General features: G+C 37.4%; 2 protein-coding genes across 2 annotated transcripts; one reads left to right on the top strand and one right to left on the bottom strand.

The window, feature by feature from the left end:
• Positions 1–4,171: 4,171 nt before the first annotated feature.
• On the bottom strand, positions 4,172–4,387 carry LOC130870781 (keratin-associated protein 16-3-like). The gene has a single exon (XM_057763601.1). The coding sequence runs from the start codon at positions 4,385–4,387 to the stop codon at positions 4,172–4,174; it is 216 nt and encodes a 71-aa protein (XP_057619584.1).
• Positions 4,388–6,403: 2,016 nt separating this feature from the next.
• On the top strand, positions 6,404–16,839 carry LOC130870882 (keratin-associated protein 6-3-like). The gene is made up of 3 exons (XM_057763823.1): positions 6,404–6,468; positions 7,047–7,156; positions 16,652–16,839. The coding sequence occupies exons 1-3, from the start codon at positions 6,404–6,406 to the stop codon at positions 16,837–16,839; spliced, it is 363 nt and encodes a 120-aa protein (XP_057619806.1).
• The last annotated feature ends 2,153 nt before the right edge of the window (positions 16,840–18,992 follow it).

Below are 18,992 nucleotides of genomic sequence, written 5' to 3'. Positions count from 1 at the left end.
TTCCCAGTATCCTGACGGGTCTTATGTAATACTCCCCTAGGGAGCTGTGCTTAAACAAGCCATGAAAACACAAGTAATAATAAAAAATGGGCCGAGAAGGTAGAAGAAAGAAAATAGAGTTGATGGCAAGCTAAGAGCAGGGTGGAGTGCACAAGAGGCTCAGATGGCAAGGTAGGCTACTTCGGTGAACAACAATGAAGCTGCTGTGGAAAGAGCACTTCCCATATCAAAAGTGCATTGAGAGAAAACAATCACAAGATCAGCATCTACCATTGCACAGGAAGCGACGGCATAATTTACTCATTGTTCCCAAGTGGTTTTTTTCATTCTTCCCTAACAGGCATTGTCCATTGTAAGCTCCACTGATAGTATGTTCGCTTTAAGGAGATGAGCAGCTGTGATGTAGAGAGATGCATGTGAGGTATCTCAGATATTTCCCAGCAATCCAGCTTATCCAGCTTTCTCATGACATGTCTTCAAGAGTGGTCCTTTTACCTAGGTCCCAGAATGATAGATAAGAACAAATGTTTAGTAGACCACTCATAGTCACGTAAATGATAAATAATCATTTGGATGTTGAAATCATCTGTGCTTTGGAAATTCTGCCTCAACAAAACTGGCCACACTGAAATTATTGCAAAAGGTATATACTAATACATAAGTATTATATTAGTCTTATGTTAAAATGACATAAAGAGAGAATAACTCTCATAGAAGGGTGGAAAAAAGATTCAGATTATATTTTGCCAAATATTTGGTGAAATTATTGTTAACAATAGTTTAGAAAAAGTGATAAACTTCTGGCTTCAGAGGAACAGATTGTGGAGAAAAATTCTTTATTGTACATTATTATCAAATTTCTTAATTAGTCAGCATTTTAATTTTTCAACAGTTAAGGTTAGGAGATGGCAGGTCAATACAGAAGAAGAGAGAGAGGATAAAATGACAATATGTTTGAACAAGTCATAGAAATCGTTATTTATTCATCTAAGTTTGCGTCTAGTCCATGGAAGGTTATGTGTGTATATACACATATTTAGTTTAAATGCTGTTACCCCACTTGGCTAGACAATAATGCACCTAAGAGTCATAGATTAACTAACAAAATCCTAAATATCAGGCACAAGAAACTCCCTTTTAAGTTGATGAGGGGAATTCAAGATAGCCCTCAAACAATATAGATTATTGTTCTTGTTTTTGGTTACCTCTTAGAAATTGAAACTAAATCCCCATGGCTAATGATACCATACACTTAAGACACAGGACTCAGACAATTCAAGTTAGATCTGAATTGAAAGACTCTTCCCGGAAGACTAACTTTGATAATACATGAATATGCTATAGAAGCTGCCAAGGGAGGGAACAACCAACACTTCCTACCCAGAAGTGACCACTATGAACAACAACAATTATCAGCATGGCATAAAAGCCTTAAGAGTTCAAGAGTAGTACTCTTATCTTGGGCATAATCAACATCTGTCTAAGTGGACTGAACATCACTAGACAGGAGTACTGGAAACCTAACCAACTAATGAGGTCATGACTCTTAAAAAGAGGACCTGCGACTGCCACATAATAAACCACCATAATTCCTAACTGCATTCAAAACATCCTTATGCTCCCTGAGAAGTGTAGTTCTTACTTCTCATGAAAGAAACTTTTCTTTACAACAGATGAAGACCATTACAGAAAACTACAACCGGTCCAAATGCAGAGAACACACAACACCTATGCCAAAGGCTCAGGGAACACTTCAGAAGAGAGGCAAAAAGATTGTATAGCCAAAGGACCTAGAAATATGTTTAAGAATGCATCTCCTAGAAAGGAACTGGAAGCTTCACCCATGATACCTTAATAATATGACTTCTGGCCAAAAGAGACATCAATAGAAATGCTAGCATGGAAGGGGGAAATCTCATAGGGTCCTAACTCTAGACAAAGAGCTATAGGCAATAAAGAAATACTAAGAACAGGATAAACAGTCTTCCTGGGATAAGACCCCTAATGGTCACTCACACAAGTCATCAGACCTGAAATCATATGCATGCAAATAACACTATTCAAATTAAGCATACTATGTTTATATATATATATATAATTTAATATCAAATAATATTAAATTTAATATATATTAAATTAAAAGAAGCCATGCATTTGAGAAGGATAGAATTGGGGGTACAAGGAAGGAATTGTAGGGAAGAAACAGGGCACAAACACCTAGTGCCCATGTTGAACAATGCTTCCTTTTCTTTTTATTAATGATTTTTTTTTACATCTGTGAAATTCTCTGCTCCTGATTACAAGGCTAACTCACAACCTTAATGTCATTCCTTGGAAGACAGGAAGTTTCCACGAGAAGATGGTGGAACACCTGCAGATCTTCTTTGTTTTCTCCAGAGAATTTTTTTAATGCTCCTCAGAATACCAATGAAGGAAGAGAGTTAAAATTGGATGTCGACAAGGGCACACAACATCTGTTCTGAGAGAAGTAATGAGCAGAAAAATGTCTTCTCTTTAGAGTACTAACTCACTTAACTTGCAGGGCCTCAGCCAGACAATGAAGGGATCTTTCCGGGTTGCCTCTAACCTGCAGAGAATAAATCTTGCTTCTGCTCTCAGAATGCTTTGAAAGACCTGTTTCTATACTAGGAGTTCAGGGATCAAAGAAAAGTGAGTATGAAAAAGAAATGTGTCTGCAAAAGCTAAAAGTATTACTAACTTAATGTTACATGCTCATTCAGGAAATTACATCTCAATGTGATTAAAGGTATCAAATCACCCACCACACTGATATCTTTTTTTTTCCATTCAAAAATTTACACTTCCTCCCCTCCTCCCATTCACCTCCTACTCCTTTACTTACCCTCCTCCTCCCCCCTCCTTAAGAGAGGGCAGGTAACCCTGCCCTGTGGGAAGTCCAAGCCCCTCCCCCATCCAGGTCTAGGAAGCTTTGTATCCAAATAGACTAGGGTCCCAAAAAGCCAGTACATCTGTAGAAACAAGTCCCCCCATTGTCTGCCACTTTCAGAGAGTCCGGTTTGATCCCATGCTCATTCAGTCCAGGTCCAGCTGAATTTGGTGAGCTCCCATTAGAACAGGCACACTGTGATATCTTTATAAATACTAAATATTACATTTTTATAAATAACTGAGAATTTTACACATTGTTTTTTCTTCTTTAATTTACTCCGTTTTGGAGCTGGAGAGATGGCTTAGCAGTTAAGGGCACTTACTACTTGCTTGTATAGAAGACCTGAGCTCACTTCCTAACATGACAATGGCTGGTTCATGACCACTTGTAGCTCCAGCTTCAGGGCATTCAGGGGCATTCAGACTTTTTTTTAAGCCACCATTAGTGGTTAAAAAAAATTAAGACATACAACATCTCCCCTCCAGAAAAAAAAAAAAGCCATGCACATCTGCACATCATTCCTTTTACAAAGGGTACAAACAGCACGCATTCACTTTCAGCCAGGTGGGATTATGTGGTCACATGTTTACCTCTGACTATATTAAACTGGACAGGTTATGCAAATTAATTCAAGTCAGAGTTTTATGAATTTTCAGGACCACATTTGAAGAGGGGAAGTAAACCATGCAAGCATTACAGATTTAGTTTTACCTTCCTGCATTTAACTATATAAGGCCTCTTGTTTAAAGGAGGGTCAACCCCACCACAGCCCTGGAGTGGATTAAAGATCAGAAATTGGCTCCATATCTAAGTGTCTTTTCTGCCACAGCATTTATTAAAGTACCACAAGGATAGCTCTCTCTCTCTCGCTCTCTCTCTCTCTCTCTCTCTCTCTTTCCTTTTGTGTGTGTATGTGTGTGTGTGTTTGTCTCTCTCTGCCTCTGCCTCTGTGTATGTGTGTCTGTCTGTCTCTTTCTCTCTGTCACTGTATGTGTATCTGTCTCCCTCTCTGTCTCTCTGTATGTGTGCATCTGTCTTTCTCTCTCTCTCTCTCTCTCTCTCTCTCTCTCACACACACACACACACACACACACAATTTATACACAAATGACAGAGAGGAATAAAAACATATGACAAACAGGAAATAATGTTAAAGAAATTTAGGCTTTATTGAAAAGTAAAATTATAAATTTTCCTACATGTTAGTGCCCTGGGGTTTTATAAGAAAATGACCCAAAATGAGCCAGCTAGCCTAAATTCTTAATAGAAACCGGAAAATCTTCCATAGCAGCATGGACGATAGGTGCTGTATGCATATCGAGAGCCACAGCCACAGCCATAGCCTCCATAGCCTAGTCCACCTAGTCCACCATAGCCATAGCCCAGGCCACCATAGCCATAGCCCAGGATGCCAGAGCCGTAGCCCAGGATGCCAGAGCCGTAGCCCAGGCCACCAAAGTAGTTTCCGTAGCACATGCTGTCAAGAATGGGAGTTTCCTCGAGGTAGACCTGGAGCTTTTGGAGTATGAATCTGCTAAGCAGGTGTGATGCTTTTATACTGCCTGGATGGCATGTGAGGCCAACCACAGAGTCCTCCAAACTCATTACCATGAAAGGAAAGAACAAGTCCACCCTCCACAAACATCCTGACCATATGTCCAAGACAGTATGGTCAGAATTTCTAAAAGCTGAGGTCATGAGCCTATTGGCCACAGGCATCTCTGCTGTTCACAGATGGCTTGTTCAAAACTCCGAATAGGAAACTGTTGAGAGTCCAAACACGGTGCCAGAAATCAAAAGATTTCTTTTCCGATAAGATTCTGTTACTCCTTAAAGTTAGCCTGTTTATACCTCTAGTTAGGACTATTCCTTGTGTATCTGAGAAATGTTTCTGCTGATAACTTCCTTCGGTACACATTACAATGCACAGGCAAAGATGTATCAAAATGAACAGAATCTGAATCCTCCTTGATGCCTATTTCCTCAGAAGAAAATGCCTTTGTCTACTTTAGGCTTAAGTTTCATCCATACCTTTCTTGCTTTTTCTTTTTTTTTCTTTTTTTTTTAACTTTTTAATATTTTTTTCCATTCAAAAAATTTCCACTTCCTCCCCTCCTCCCAATCCCCTCCTGCTCCCCCACTCACCCTCCTCCCTCCCACTACCTCCTTAAAAGAGGGCAGGGTACCATGCCCTGTGGGAAGTCCAAGGCCCTCCCCTCTCCATCTTGCTTTTTCTTTATTAATAGGAACTTGTTCACAGTTTTGGTTAATGATTTCCTGACCCCCTGCATCTTCACTTCCATTGACTTCCAGGTCATCAATGTGTTTTCCTCTACTCTTCGCCTTTACTTTGAAGAATTTATATGTGTACTGTGTTTACATGCTTTACCCTACCCCTTCCTCTGTTCAACTCCTCCTGCTTGCCAACTCCCTCTCATGAGTTCTTTTTCTTTAATTTTTTATTTTATTTTATATGTGTATGTATATGCACAGATATACATACAAGCTTCTGGGTGTATTTAGTGTTCGCTGTATATGTAAGTGTTTAGGCTGATCGCTGGCATTGGATAACTGCACAGCGAGCAGGTCCCTGAAGAAGACTGAATCTCCCTCTCTAGGAATTTGCAAGCAACAACTTTTTGGAGTCTTTATGATACATTTTCCTGGGTCTTTGTTCACATGTTTCTGCAATGTTCAAAGCATATAGTATACTCTATAGTATACATTCTCAGAACAACTTGGTATAAGAAATGCATTATTTTCATCATTTGAATTTTAATAAAATTACTCATAGATAATGTTTTTTCTTTAAGTGTATACTATAGATTCCAATGTGGGGCATTATCTAATATTGTAAACTTAGGAATTCCAGAAGAATAAATGATTTTTACATTATTTCTAGTAATTGTCATTACAAAAGTTTATTTGTGATTTATATTTATGTACACAGAGAAATTTACTGACTCTTCAAAGTACATTGTAAATAAAAACACTTATTTTATTGGAAAATTTACAGTAAAAATTTTAAGATCAAGTAGGTGGCATTTATTTAATTATAACTACTAATCAAGGATCAATAAGGATGCTGCCAAAATTGACTACATGAATTTGATGCCCAGGACTCATTAGTAGGAGAAAAGTGAGTTCTACAACTTGTCCTCTGACCTTCCCGTGTGCACTGTGAGCACAAGCATATAACACTCGCACACACACACACACACACACACACACATATACACACTGGAGAGTTTGCTTATTGGTTAAGAAGACTGACTGCTCTTCCAGAGGACATAGGTTCAATTCCAAACACACACAAGGTGACTCACAACCATCTAACTACCATTCCAGGAGATATGACATCCTCTTCTGGCCTTCATAGGCACCATGCACACAAGTGGTGCACAGACATGCATCCATGGAAAACAATAATAAATACACACAAAATAAAGTAAATAAACATTTTTCTCAAAAATTTAAACAACAAAAGCAGAAATGCTGATTTCTCCTAAAACCGTGTTTGACATTGTGTTTAGCCAGCAGTATAGACAAAAGCACAAGTATAGAAACTCAAGTGAATAGAAGTTATTTGACTTTTTCGTTGTGTTTAAATCTTCATTTCTTACAAAAGTTGATGAAAACAACAAATTACACTTCTTCCCATATCTGCCAGGTAAACGTAGGGGAACATTCCTCCCACCCTGTAGATTCCTCCTTCTTCAAGAAGCCACCAAGTAATCCAAAATTTACCTTGGACTATACAAGTAATAAAAAGTATCCCAGGGCTCATTGTGGAGAGCTAGGACTAAAATAAAACTTAGTGGTTAAAAGCAAGTCAACTAAACTATTAAAAACATTCCCCATTCACATACAGCTAGTTTTAAGATTATAACTAAATACCTGGTATGAACTACAGCTTTCTATACATTGCTGTAGAATCAGATTAAAGTAACCATGGGTTGTAAAGAATGCTTCTCTAACACCTTAGGCATCTAAACAGCACATTAAAATATTAGTCACAAAATTAACCAATAGCATGAATCCATGGTGGGTCACACCCCCACTGAAAGCATATAAAAAGCCTCTCTGCAGGCAGAACCATACAGACTCAACTCTCTTACACTCCTTCTCTACCAAGAACAACCTCAACAACCAACACCATGTGTGGCTACTACGGAAACTACTATGGAGGCAGAGGCTATGGCTGCTGTGGCTATGGAGGCCTAGGCTATGGCTATGGAGGCCTGGGTTATGGCTATGGAGGTCTGGGCTGTGGCTATGGCTCCTACAGCGGCTGTGGCTACCGTGGGCTGGGCTGTGGCTATGGCTGTGGCTATGGCTATGGCTCACGCTCTCTCTGTGGCTGTGGCTATGGATATGGCTCTGGCTTTGGATCTGGATTTGGTGGCTACTATTGAAGATACCATGGGAGACTCTAACCTTCTCCAATTGTAACTTTAAGACTCCCAGTTCTGAACCCCACATGCACTGAGCCTCTTCTCTGAAGATGACACTGCCAAGGAGCCTATCATATTATGCTGTAACTTACACAGAGAACACAGCCTCCCTGGATGTAGCTCATAACGGAGGGAATAAAGTTTACCTGACCTCTGTCACTTCTATGGTTCTCAGAATGATGTCACCAGACCAAAGGCCTTGGTGGCTTTCCTTCTTGTCCTCATTTATCTCTTCTCGAATAAACATAATTAATATAAAATTAATCCTAGTTTTTATTTCATTTGTTAATGTCAAAAATGTCTTATTGAAGTGTTTTGTTTGAGCATCCATGAAAAAACAGTGATTATTTTCATAGACATTATTTTCACTTACTATTTCTATTTCTTTACTATGTCCATGTTAGTTCTGAAAATGTGTTTATGTAAATCTCAACTTTACCTTCTATTAGTGAGGAATTATTAGTCCTGCTATGTAACTCTCAAATATAGGCACTTTATGTATAAATAATTTAAAATAATAATTTCCAAAATACTCACATACCTCTTGTCTCAAAATCAACTATTGCTTTCTCATCTTCATTTCTAACTTACAAAAAGATTTGTGGTCTAAGAATACTTTATAATTACACACAAACACGATCACATATACTATGTCACCTTTGGTTTGCTATTAAAAGGAAACCACAGGGCATGCCCAAAATGCAAAATGGGATTTCACACTCTGCCCATCAAAACAATGGCTATGCCTCTTCCACAAAAGAATTTACAATGTATCCGTTCATTCAACATGCACTATAGGATTTTTATGTCAGAGGGCTTTGGTAAAATTTTCTGCATTAGACATCTAGAAATGAAATTCACTGTTTTAGCCCAGCTTTCTCAATTTCTACTGCTTCTTCTAAGGAACATGACTCCTTTAAATTTTATGGTGTCAGTTTTGTTCCTCTGTTCTTCATTAGGGAAATATCTATTCTAGCTAGAGATTTAAAATTACAATCATTCATATCTGCAAAGCTATCTTCACATGTCATTTGAAATAAACCTTGTCAACTGATTGGCTATCATTAAGTTTGTCAAATAAAGCATTTAGCATTTTCATTTTGACAAGACCTTTGTTAGCCTTTGCTGTAGACCTAATAATCTGAGGTGCTCAGAAGGCTGAGGAAGGAGAATTGCAAGTTCAAAGACACCCAGGGGAGCTTGTCTTTAAGGTAAAAAAAAAAATCGAAGGATTAAGAGTGCATTTTCATAATACAGACTTTTCACCAGATAAGATAAGCCTTGTCTATAATACCCTATATCACTAAACTATGTCTTTTTTATGTCTTTTTCTACATTCCCTGTAACTAAACTGTTCTCGGTGATTGTTTCCCTTCTAGGTCCTACTTTGGTTTACTGAGTTGCGCTTTCTGAAGTTCATTAACTTGTGAATAAAAAATGAGTTTCATTACCTCTTCATTTTTACTGATGAAAGTTTTCAGTGCCATAAATTTTCTCTAATTGCTGCTTTACTCTAGTAGATTTTTCAGGTATTATTATTATTGAAAACTATAATTTTATACTTATTAGATGACATTTTATCAGTTACCTGAAAGCTGTCTAATCAGGGATTTCCTCTCCATATCCAGAGCTTGTCTGTTGTTGTTGGGAGCAGGTTTAGCTTCATCCCATGACAAACAGTGAGAACTCTCAAACACTTTTCCTTTCTTCCCCAACCAGCTTATATGTACATTCTCTGAAAGCATAAGGAAAGACTCATTCTTTCTTATTTTTGTAAAGGTTAAATATGTACACATTATATGACAAATGTGTATCAAAACAGCTGCTCCAATTATATTACTTAAGTGTGTTGGTTTTCTTTTTATTGTACTAGATACATTGTTATGTAGTAGTCAATTGAATCCTTCTGTCATTGTTCCTTCCCAAAGATGTTTTCCCTGTGAGGGTCCTGAAATCACTTTTAAAATGCAAAAGACAACAATAATTAAAGAAAAGACTGAACCAAAGGAAGGGAGGGGTAAAACAGAACAGGAAGGAAGTAGGAAAGGGGAAGGAAGGAAGCGCTGGACTCAGAGATACATGATTTTTCTCTTTTTTTTTCCACACGAATAAAATGTTTCCTTAGAAGCTCCATCTGTGATAACTGCAGTGGTCAGGATGTAAAGTTCCCTGTGTGACTTGAATGCACAGGCACAGGAGACCACATCCTAAATATAACCCCAGTAGTATAGACACTGAGAGAAACAATTAGTAAATGGACCCTCCTGAACCTGAAAAGCTTCTGTAAAGAAAGAACATGGGCAACAAGACAAAATGACAGTCTACAGAATGGGAAAAGATCTTCACTAACCCCACATCAGACAAAAGTCTGATCTCCAAATATACAAAGAACTCAAGAAATTGGTCAACAAAAGAACAAATAATCCAATTTTAAAAATGGAGTACAGACCTAAACAAAGAACTCTCAACAGAGGAATCTAAAATGGCTGAAATACAATTAAGGAAATGTTCAACATCCTTAGTCATCAGAGAAATGCAAATCAAAACAACTCTGAGATTCCATCTTACACTTGTGAGAATGGCCAAGATCGAAAACACTGATGACAACTTATGCTGGAGAGGTATGGGAAAAGGGAACACTTCTGCATTGCTAGTGGGAATGCAATCTGGTTCAACCCCTTTGGATGTCAGTGTGGCGATTTCTCAGAAAATTAGGAAACAACCTTCCTCAAGACCCAGTAATACCACTTTTGGGTATATATCCAAAGGATGCTCAATCGTGCCACAAGGACATGTGCTCAACTATGTTCATAGCAGCATTGTTTGTCATAGCCAGAACCTGGAAACAACCTAAATGCCCCTCAACCAAAGAATGGATAAGGAAAATGTGGTACATTTTCACAATGGAGTACTACACCACAGGAAAAGAAAATAATGACATCTTGAATTTTGCAGGCAAATTGATGCAGCTAGAAAACATCATTTTGAGTGAGGTAATGCAGACCCAGAAAGACAATTATCACATGTACTCACTCATAAGTGGTTTTAAACAGGAAGCAAAGAAAACCAGCCCACAAACCACAATTCCAGAGAACCTAGACAACAAAGAGGACCCTAAGAGAGACTTACATAGATCTAATCTACATAGGTAGTAGGAAAAGACAAGATCTCCTGAGTAAATTGGGAGTATGGCGAACTTGGGAGAGGGTTGATGGGGAGTGGAGAGGCAGGGAGGGGAGCAGAGAAAAAGTAGAGTTTAATAAAAATTAATAAAAAAGTTCCTTGTGTGAACATAATTTTTTCTAGCTTGAATTCTATGTTGTTATTAGGGTTACTTATGCTTTTTAACAGGCTTTCAGAATATCTTTTTCCTGTGTTTGTAACATAAAAAGACAGGATACCACTCATGAGCTCAACTAGAATCTTTTCGTATTGTTTAAGTCATTAGGATATAGGATGAGATTGATGTACTTGCTGCTCTATTTTCATGCCTGTTGCTGTGATAAACCACCCTTGCAAGAAGAGCTTAAAGGAAAAAGGGTCTCTTTTAGCTTTCAGTTCCCTACTACAGTGCATACAGTGGGGAAGTCGTGGAAGCAGGATTGTGAAGCAGCTGCTCACATCACTTCCACAGTAAAAAGTAAAGAGAAATGAATGTATGCCTGCGTCCTACGTTCTCTACTCTTACACCGGCCAGCACCCACACCCAGAGAAGGCTGCAGACCACAACTGATGGACCTACCCATCATAATAACTGCACTCAATTAATTAATTGGTTATCTTTTACATTCTCAAACACAAAATTTACACATACCTGTGCAATGCCTTGTAATTTTTGGTAGATGATTGAGCTACATAATCTTCAAATCAGATTGTGCATATCTGTTCCAAAATTATTTATTATGAAACATGCAAAATCCTTCCTTGTCACATTTTGGAAAGATATAGTTCATTTCTTATTATTTTTGTGTTTCACTTTTACTCCCTTGAATTCTATATTTTTTTAATATAAGTATTAAAATTTTATTCAAATTTATTCTTCCTTGGTCAGAATTTGTTCATCACACATACAATAATTTCTTTGCCCAGTGAAGCCAATTGTGTTTTCACAAATAATTTTAATTTTCTTTTATGTTTCTAAATTTGAGATTTCTAAACCAAGGTGGCTTTCCTGCTCAGCTATGTTTATTTATGTATAATTAATTACAACAGAAGAGCTTCCCTTCTATTGGTTCTCAAGCATCACAAAAAGGAACACGAGCTTCTACATTGCTACGTTTCCCTATAGCAACGTGGAAAGAGCCAGCAAAGAGACCATGTGTCACATGTGGCAACATACATAAGTTCAAAGATGCTTACTCTCTTAGAGTGACAGGCACCAGTAAAAATATAAAATGTAAGAAAAAAAAACATTTTACAGATTCCAGTAATTGAAAGTAACAAAAACAATAATTGATGGCAGTATCTACTTGGAAGGAAAGAATAACTCTGCTGTGGTCTTTGGTTAATGATTGGACATGCCAAAATGAGACTGTATATTTACTTGTTATACTGTATTGTACCAATTGAAAGTTTTAAAACAATCATACAATAGAAAATAAAGTACCAGAGAATGTTTCTTTCATTGATGGAAACTCTAGATCATTTCCATGTAAAAACTTCTACTGGTACACCATAGTCTAAGACACAACTGTCTTTCCCCATGTGAGCAGACTATAGCTTTGAAATTAGTAATGCTGGAAGAAAACAGTGCCTCATAACAAAATGATTAACTCTGTGTTTCTCAAAAGAAGGGAGAAGACCAGGTCTTCTTATAGCAGCAAGGATGTCAGTAGGCATGTTAGCAGTCACTGTGACCATTGCCCTGACTGTCCAAGAAGCATCCCAGGCATCCATAGCCATAGCCTAGGACTCCACAACCACATCCCAGGCATCCATAGCCAAAGCCCACACCACCATCAGCATTAAATTTTACTGTATCAGGATTAGAGTGTTCAGTTGTCCAGCTATATCAGCTTCTAGAATTCCAAACTCATATATCTTGGTATACCAAGTGAGTGTAAATGGGGAAACCACAGCAACTGTTGACTTCACATCAGCAATTAACTGGTATTGAAGCCATCTAAACTTTCTCTTACTACGAATATACTAAAGAAAATATTGTCATGAGTCAAGGAATATAAAATAATATGTCCTTTACAAAAGTTCTTCCCCTTATTTGGTGAATTGTTTGCTCCTGATGCCAAAGTTAATCCATTTCTACTTAACATAAATAATAATGTTGGCATGTATTTTAACTCCAAAGAATTTTCATCTTTAAAAATGTCTTCCTTTCGGTCGTGATGTATATAATCCCAGAAAGAAGCTGATGATTTTAGAGGTACAGAGGAAAATGGAAAAAAAAAAAAAAACTTTTAGGGCAAATTACAGGGTATTAGAGGTGTCATTGCTGACTTTTTTATTGAAAAAAAAATTCTGCCTCCTCCCAGTCTCCCATTTCCCTCCCACTCCTCTCCCCCTCCCCCCACTCCTCTCCCCCTCCCTCTCCAGTCCAAAGAGCAGTCAGGGTTCCCTGATCTGTGGAAAGTCCAAGGGGTCCTCCCCCCTACATCCAGGTCTAAGAAGGTGAGCATCCAAACTGGCTAGCCTCCCACAAAGCCAGAACACGAAGTAGGAACAAAACCCAGTGCCGTTGTCCTTGGCTTCTCATCAGCCCTCATTTTCCGCCATGTTCAGAGATTCTGGTTTTATCCCATGCTTTTTCAGTCCCAGTCCAGCTGGCCTTGGTGAGCTCCCAATAGATCAGCCCCACTGTCTCAGTGGGTGGGTGCATGTCCCCAGTTAGTTCCTTGGGCAGCTGAGGATAGGGACCCTGAAATGGCCCTATCCTATAGCCATACTGATGAATATCTTGCATATCACCATAGAACCTTCATCTGGCAATGGATGGAGATAGAGACAGAGTCCCACATTGGAGCACCAGAATGAGCTCCCAAGGTCCAAATGAGGAGCAGAAGGAGGGAGAACATGAGCAAGGAAGTCAGGAACACATTGCTGACTTTTTAAAGTAACCACCAATCTATGGATATGTCAATTGGTCATTTGGAGATGGTTATTTAAAAATAAGTATTGGAAATGTGATGCCATATTAATGCAAGAAAATTACATATCTAAGAAAAGGGAGATGATGTGGTGAATCTAAGAACACTTACCTGGTTGTTTACTGTGATAGTTTGAATGTAATGAACACCAATAAACTCATAGAGACTGGCAATATTAGGAGATGTGACCTTGTTGAAGTATGTGGTCATGTTGGAGGAAGCATGTCACTGTAGGAGTGGACTTTGAGGTCTCATATATGCTAAATTCTTACCCAGTATCTCATACCTGTTGCTTGCAGGTGAAGTGTATGATTCTCAGCCCCTTCTCCAGTTCCATGTCTGTCTGCACACTACAATGCTAAATCATGATAATATTGGACTAAACCTCTGAAAAAATAAGCCACCCCAATTAAATGGCTTTTTGTCTTTATAAAAGTTGTCATGGTTCTGTCCCATCTCTCTTCTCTCTTCAGAAGAGGTGGCTGTGGCCTCCTCTCCTCTCCCCTACCTCTGCTCTCTCTCTCTCTCTCTCTCTCTCTCTCTCTTTCTCTCTCTCTCTCTCTCTCTCTCTCTCGTTCTGTCTCTCCCTGTGTGTCTCTCTGTCTCTCTGTCTCTTACTTTTACTGAATAAACTATATCCAAACTCAAAAAAAAAAAAAAAGAAAAGAAAAGAAAAAGAAATTGCCATGGTCATGGAGTCTCTTCACAGCAATAGAAACCCCAAGATAAGCATTTGCCATCACAACTGTGAGCAAAACATAGAAGAAAATAAGAATGAAAAGGCGGTGGTGGCACACGCTTTTAATCCCAGCACTTGGGAGGCAGAGGCAGGCGGATCTCTGTGAGTTCGAGGCCAGCCTGGTCTACAAGAGCTAGTTCTGGGACAGGCACCAAAAGCTACAGAGAAACCCTGTCTCAAAAAACAAAAAAAAAAAAAAATAAAATAAAAAAAATAAAAAGTGATGCTGAACAATTGAATAGGTGCAGTAGGTTAAAAAAATATTGAAACTAAAGCAAATGTGTGAAGCTGTGAGAAGAGACATGGTTGGTCGTCACTCAGCAATAAAAGAATTCCCAAAACTCAAAAAAAAAAATGGAGAGAACTTAGGTTTAACATTTATTGAGACAGTAGTCTTAATGATCCTATATTAGCAATTTCAGGAGAATATATGCCTATCAAAATAAAAAAAAATCACAATGTATGGGAATAGACAGAGATTAAAACATGAAATTGTATTAAATACTAGATAAAATAAATCTAAGATTTGTGGGAAAGATACAAAAGCCCAAGGGAAGCCATTTTGCTCCTTTTAAAAGAGTATTATCAACAACTGTACTTAAGAAAGCCACTGAGTTTGGAAAACCACCATAGGAAAAAATGAGGGCAATCTTTTTGAGTGAATGCTCTGTTTGGGTAGGAAGAGAAACTCAATTATTTTAAAAATGAAGAGATTAATTTGAGAAAGTTTCTATGGAGATAAAATTAAGTAAAAATTTCCTATAAGAAACACAGTTCCTCAAAGGGATTATTCCATTACAGTATTACAATTCCAATATGTTATTCATTATAATAAAATTTTACAACTACTTTAGTCAAATATTTTAAAAGTTAAGTATACTTTTTTTTATTATTTGCCAAAAGAATTTCAGCCATGTTAATTGACAAGACTTTTTAAAAGTCTTGGACTAGAGAAAGACAAACCACCATGTCATTAAAATAATCTTTTTTCCTGAAAATGTATTCTGAGCTATTGATTGGTTGAGTACATTGTGATAAAAGAGGTCACTATGTGAAATCTGAAAAATACATAATGAAAATATCATCTAATTCAAAATTCTCAAACATCGTGATATTTCTGATAAAATGTCATAATGCTGTTTTTTTAACAAAATCAATATAACAATACCTATTTAATCAAAGTACATTCAAAAACACAGATTTATTTGAGAATCATGGCACAAATCCTGCAGTCCTGGTACTCAGGAGGTAGTGGTGGTATAATTACATGTCTGACGCCTTCGTGGACATCATTATGAGACCATCATGATCTCTACACACACACATACACACAAATGAAGAAATAAATGTGTTTGACTTGAACAACAATAGGAAAATACTTTATGGGAGACTTTTTGACTCTTTTTCTCCATTAACCAAGGTAGATGTGCTACAATGAGGACAATTTCACTTCTGACCTAGTCCCTATTACAATGAAAGCACAGAGTTCCACTGAAATATAAAACTAACCTTGCTTTGTTTTACCTTCAGTAGGAGGATGTATTATCACACACACTGAAGGTTTAAGGACTTATTACAAAACTGTGAAAGTTCAGTATTTGATGCCAAATCTTGATAAGGCAAGAATGCTTAAATAATTTGGTCAATGTAAATACATGATGGCAACTATAAGTCATTGTATAGTTCCTTACATGAAATATCATTGCATTAAAGTACTGACTAAATCATCATGATTTTATTTGTAAAAAATAAGTGGAGAAATAAGATCTCATGTGATAAATAAAATTTCTTTTTGGTTTATAGAAATTAAATCCAAATGGGGTTAGGCTAGGCTGTATAACAATAAAACAATACATTTGGCTTAGAGTGATTTTCTGAAATACTTATTAGTTGAATTGCCATTACCATCAAGGGGATAGAAATATGTTTGCTTTCAGAAAATAAAAGAAATTGAAACCTGGAGCAGAAAATGAATTTTCAATGTGAGTGAAGAAGAATTGATTCAAAGAGGAGGTATGATTTTGTGGAATGGAGATACAAAGCAAATGATATTTTGACCAGGAAAGTGTTGCCTCTGCCTGTAGCATCGTCATCAAAGCTTCATTTGTTTCAGAATTGTCTAGCTATGAGAGTATGGGATGTGTGCTGCTTCACTGAAACCCTAAACTAGATAAGGAATGCTCACATGAGATAGCAAGCCAAGCAAGCTTCCTTAATGACTGTGAAGCATTTTTATGGTTGAAAAACAACAAAATAATTAGATTAGTCACAAAATTAGTGAATAGCATGGGTACATGGTGGGCTCCACCCAGACTGAGAGCATATAAAAGGACCTCTTCAGGGAGAAGTATCCAGACACAAGTCACTTACACTCCTTCTCTACGAAGACCAACGTTAAGAACCAGCACCATGTGCGGCTACTACGGAAATTACTATGGAGGCAGAGGCTATGGCTGCTGTGGCTATGGAGGCCTGGGCTATGGCTATGGAGGTCTGGGCTGTGGCTATGGCTCCTACGGCGGCTGTGGCTACCATGGGCTGGGCTGTGGCTATGGTTATGGCTCACGCTCTCTCTGTGGCTGTGGCTATGGATGTGGCTCTGGCTATGGATCTGGATTTGGCTATTACTACTGAAGACACCACAGAAGACTCTAAACCTTCTCCAACTGCAATGTAAGGGTTAGGCCATTCTGAACCTAATATATTATCAGCCTCTTGCTTAGATGGTGAGGATCTACCTCAGGTTTCTGATACAATTTTACTGAAGTCTTGTCTTCTGCTTCCTTCTGGACCTAGTACATTCAATTTATTCTTTCGAGAATTTCTTGTAAAAAGAGGAAGAATGTGAAATGCATGCTCTGGGTACCTAAGTTTTTATCATTTCATCATGGGATGATTTGTCACATATTCTACCAGCTTTCAACCAAGGTTTTCTTTTTCCAATAAAATTACACAACTGAATCTATAAATGTGGTTTTCTTTTCATTTAAAATTCCAGTAATTATTATTTTTCTAAATGAATTAAAATTCTCTTTGTAGAGATTTTTGAACTATCTGTTTTACATAAATGATTTTGAAAGTGATAATTATGGAAAGAAACATTTGCCTCATGATAGAGTCAAATTGTAGCAACAAAACAACATTTTTTGGGCATAAGCATAACTATTCAGAAAAAATGACAGGCATATTATGTTCATTTAGCAAAACAACAGCAGTAAATTTCTATCTATAGCCTATTACCATCCAGGATTTATTTTTTAACCATTTTTACAGTAGTAAGGAATTCATATTTTGCTGTGGGACAGTGGTTTGTACCCTGCCAATCATATTTTTAATAAAACACTAATTGGCCAGTAGCCAGGCAGTAAGTATAGGCAAGGCAACCATGAAGAAAGTAGAGGTGGAACAATGGAAACAGGAGAAATCTGGGAATAGGAATGCACAGTCTGCAGTCATGACCTAGCTGCAGAGAAAGCAAGATGTATCTGCCTCACCAAATAAGGTACCAAGCCACATGGCTAACACAGACAAGAATTATGGGCTAATAAGTTACAATAATTAGTTAATACAAAGACCCTGAGATACTGGGCCAATCAGTTTATAATTAATGCATGCCTCTGTGTATTATTTGGGACTTAACAGCTATAGGACCAGTTGTGGCAGAAAACTCTGTCAACAATATTACTTTCTGAAGAGTGGGCATCAAATTCATTAAGAAAGTAGTTGGTTTCCTGTTAATGGCCTTGCCATCATTGTACCAGTAGGATCACTTTGTGTAGCTGGTCAGAATTATTGCACTGATCTTATCTTAAGGAGACAATCTTCTCTCTGTACCTGTATCTATTGGGACTTGGCTGTACATCTCTGCATTGATGTGTGTGTGTGTATGTGTGTGTGTGTGTGTATGTTGGTTTAAGTGATTTCTATCTTTTGGAGAAAGGTTTCTTGATGAGGTATGAAGACTACATTTATCTGTGGTAAATGGGACAAATATTTATAGATTGTTGTTAGGAATTATGCTGGTTTAGTAAATTCATACTTGCACCTAAAGCTCAGGAAATATTATGGAAGTGGGGGCAGAAATATTGTAATAACCAGAAGATAAAGAGTTTGCAGTAATAGAGTGTCTCTTTATATTGTCAAAAGCTGTACCCATAAACATCTCACTAATATGACTGCTCAAACATGAACTAAACAAACTCATGGGTTCAAGCCTATGAGGTCTCAACCTTTCACAAAGAACTAAAAGCAACTGAGGAAAGCTGGTAGCAGGAGACATGATCTTGTCCAAAGAAGAGCACATCAGCTGGTTTTTCAGTGCCAAAAGTCAACCCCAGCAACACACGTACAAGTAAGTTTATACAGACAGAACAGAACAGTATATATATATATATATATATATATATATATATATATATATATATATATATATATATATATGAATAGATAAATGTATTAAGAATTACTGGAAAATGATGCCATAAATTTGAGAAAAAACTAAGAGGGTTATATGGGAAGTTTGAAGAGAAGGAAGTGGAAGTACTATAATTACATTATAATCTCAAATAATAAAATAAAATTTAGTCTTTGAAGTGATCAGTAGTGACTCAACAGACCCCTAACTGTTCAAAATACTAAAAATAAATTGCAATTGAAAATCCATCCCTAAAATGAACATCTATATCATCACTGCCAAAGCTCAAGGATTATCTTGGAAATGATAAAACAAATGTAAAAAGAGAGGTGTGAAACACTGACTTTCTGGCATGACCATTGTATTCTTGAAC

The sequence above is a fragment of the Chionomys nivalis genome, chromosome 3 (assembly GCF_950005125.1).
Source record: "Chionomys nivalis chromosome 3, mChiNiv1.1, whole genome shotgun sequence".
Classification (NCBI taxonomy): Eukaryota; Metazoa; Chordata; class Mammalia; order Rodentia; family Cricetidae; genus Chionomys; species Chionomys nivalis.
This window is presented reverse-complemented; position numbering and strand designations above follow the sequence as displayed.